Source organism: Phytophthora infestans, genomic scaffold, assembly GCF_000142945.1.
Source record: "Phytophthora infestans T30-4 supercont1.4564 genomic scaffold, whole genome shotgun sequence".
NCBI classification, from domain to species: Eukaryota; Oomycota; class Peronosporomycetes; order Peronosporales; family Peronosporaceae; genus Phytophthora; species Phytophthora infestans.
Genome location: NW_003304116.1, coordinates 1 through 1,035, shown reverse-complemented (window position 1 = coordinate 1,035; position 1,035 = coordinate 1). Strand labels below are relative to the sequence as shown.

Sequence of the window (1,035 nt, the reverse complement as noted above, 5' to 3'; positions counted from 1 at the left end):
AATTAGTCGCATGTGGCGGTCAAGCACACTCGTGCTCCTTCTGCAGCCGACTGTACTACAGTCTGTAGACGTCAGCTGCATCTGGCGTCCAGGAGCCGGCGTTCAGGGCAACGGATCTCGACGACATGATGTGTCCCCATTGCATTAACGTTTACCACTTTCTTGGTGACTGACAGCCCAACCGACTCCTGGTTGCACCTCGACGACACTTTACCAACAACTGCCGCGATATTTGAGAACAACCCCGAGAAGACATCCTCCCTCCACCTCATTATTCTTTCACCGCTCTTCGCTGCAAACTACCGACCAGCAACCAAGCAACCAACCGTCAAACTTCGATACTCAACTACTCCATCCTCAACATGGTCAACGTCATCTCCGTCTTCACCGTCGCAGTCGCCGCCGTGGCTTCCGTCGCCTCGGGCGCTTCCATGCGCTCCGAGGCCGCCCCCATGCCCACCGGGTCGTGGCCTGCCAGCAAGGGAACGGTCTATCTGAAGGAGCCGTACACGGTCAAGAAGGGCCGGACATTCGACGGTGGCATGAAGACGTACGCGCGCTCGAACGTCAAGTGCGGTGGCCAGAAGGAGAGCGGGTGGCAGTCGGCCGTGTTCATGGTGGAGCCCGGTGCCACGCTCAAGAACGTGATCATCGGCAAGGACCAAATGGAGGGCGTGCACTGCGAGCAGAACGGCTGCACGATCCAGAACGTGTGGTGGGAGGACGTGTGCGAGGACGCGCTGAGCATCAAGGGCGGCTCGGCCAGCAGCGTGACCAAGATGATCGGCGGTGGCGCGCGCTCGGCCGACGACAAGGTCATCCAGCACAACGGCCTGGGCACGGTCTCCATCGAGGGCGTCTACGCGCAGGACTTCGGCAAGCTCTACCGCTCGTGCGGCACGTGCGGCTGAAAGTCTCGCAAGGTGAGCCTCACGAACGAACGGCCGTGAACTGCAAGGTGAGCCTCGTGACGATGAACAAGAACTGGGGCGACCAGTCGCGCTCCAGAACATCAAGATCAAGTGCAAGAAGGAA

At 59.8% G+C, this 1,035-nt stretch overlaps 1 protein-coding gene across 1 annotated transcript; it reads left to right on the top strand.

The window, feature by feature from the left end:
• Positions 1-542: 542 nt before the first annotated feature.
• PITG_22632 (polysaccharide lyase, putative) lies at positions 543-927 on the top strand (the record flags this gene model as incomplete). The annotated part of the gene is made up of 3 exons (XM_002909650.1): positions 543-712; positions 753-770; positions 816-927. The coding sequence occupies 3 exons, from the start codon at positions 543-545 to the stop codon at positions 925-927; spliced, it is 300 nt and encodes a 99-aa protein (XP_002909696.1).
• Between the last annotated feature and the right edge of the window lie 108 nt (positions 928-1,035).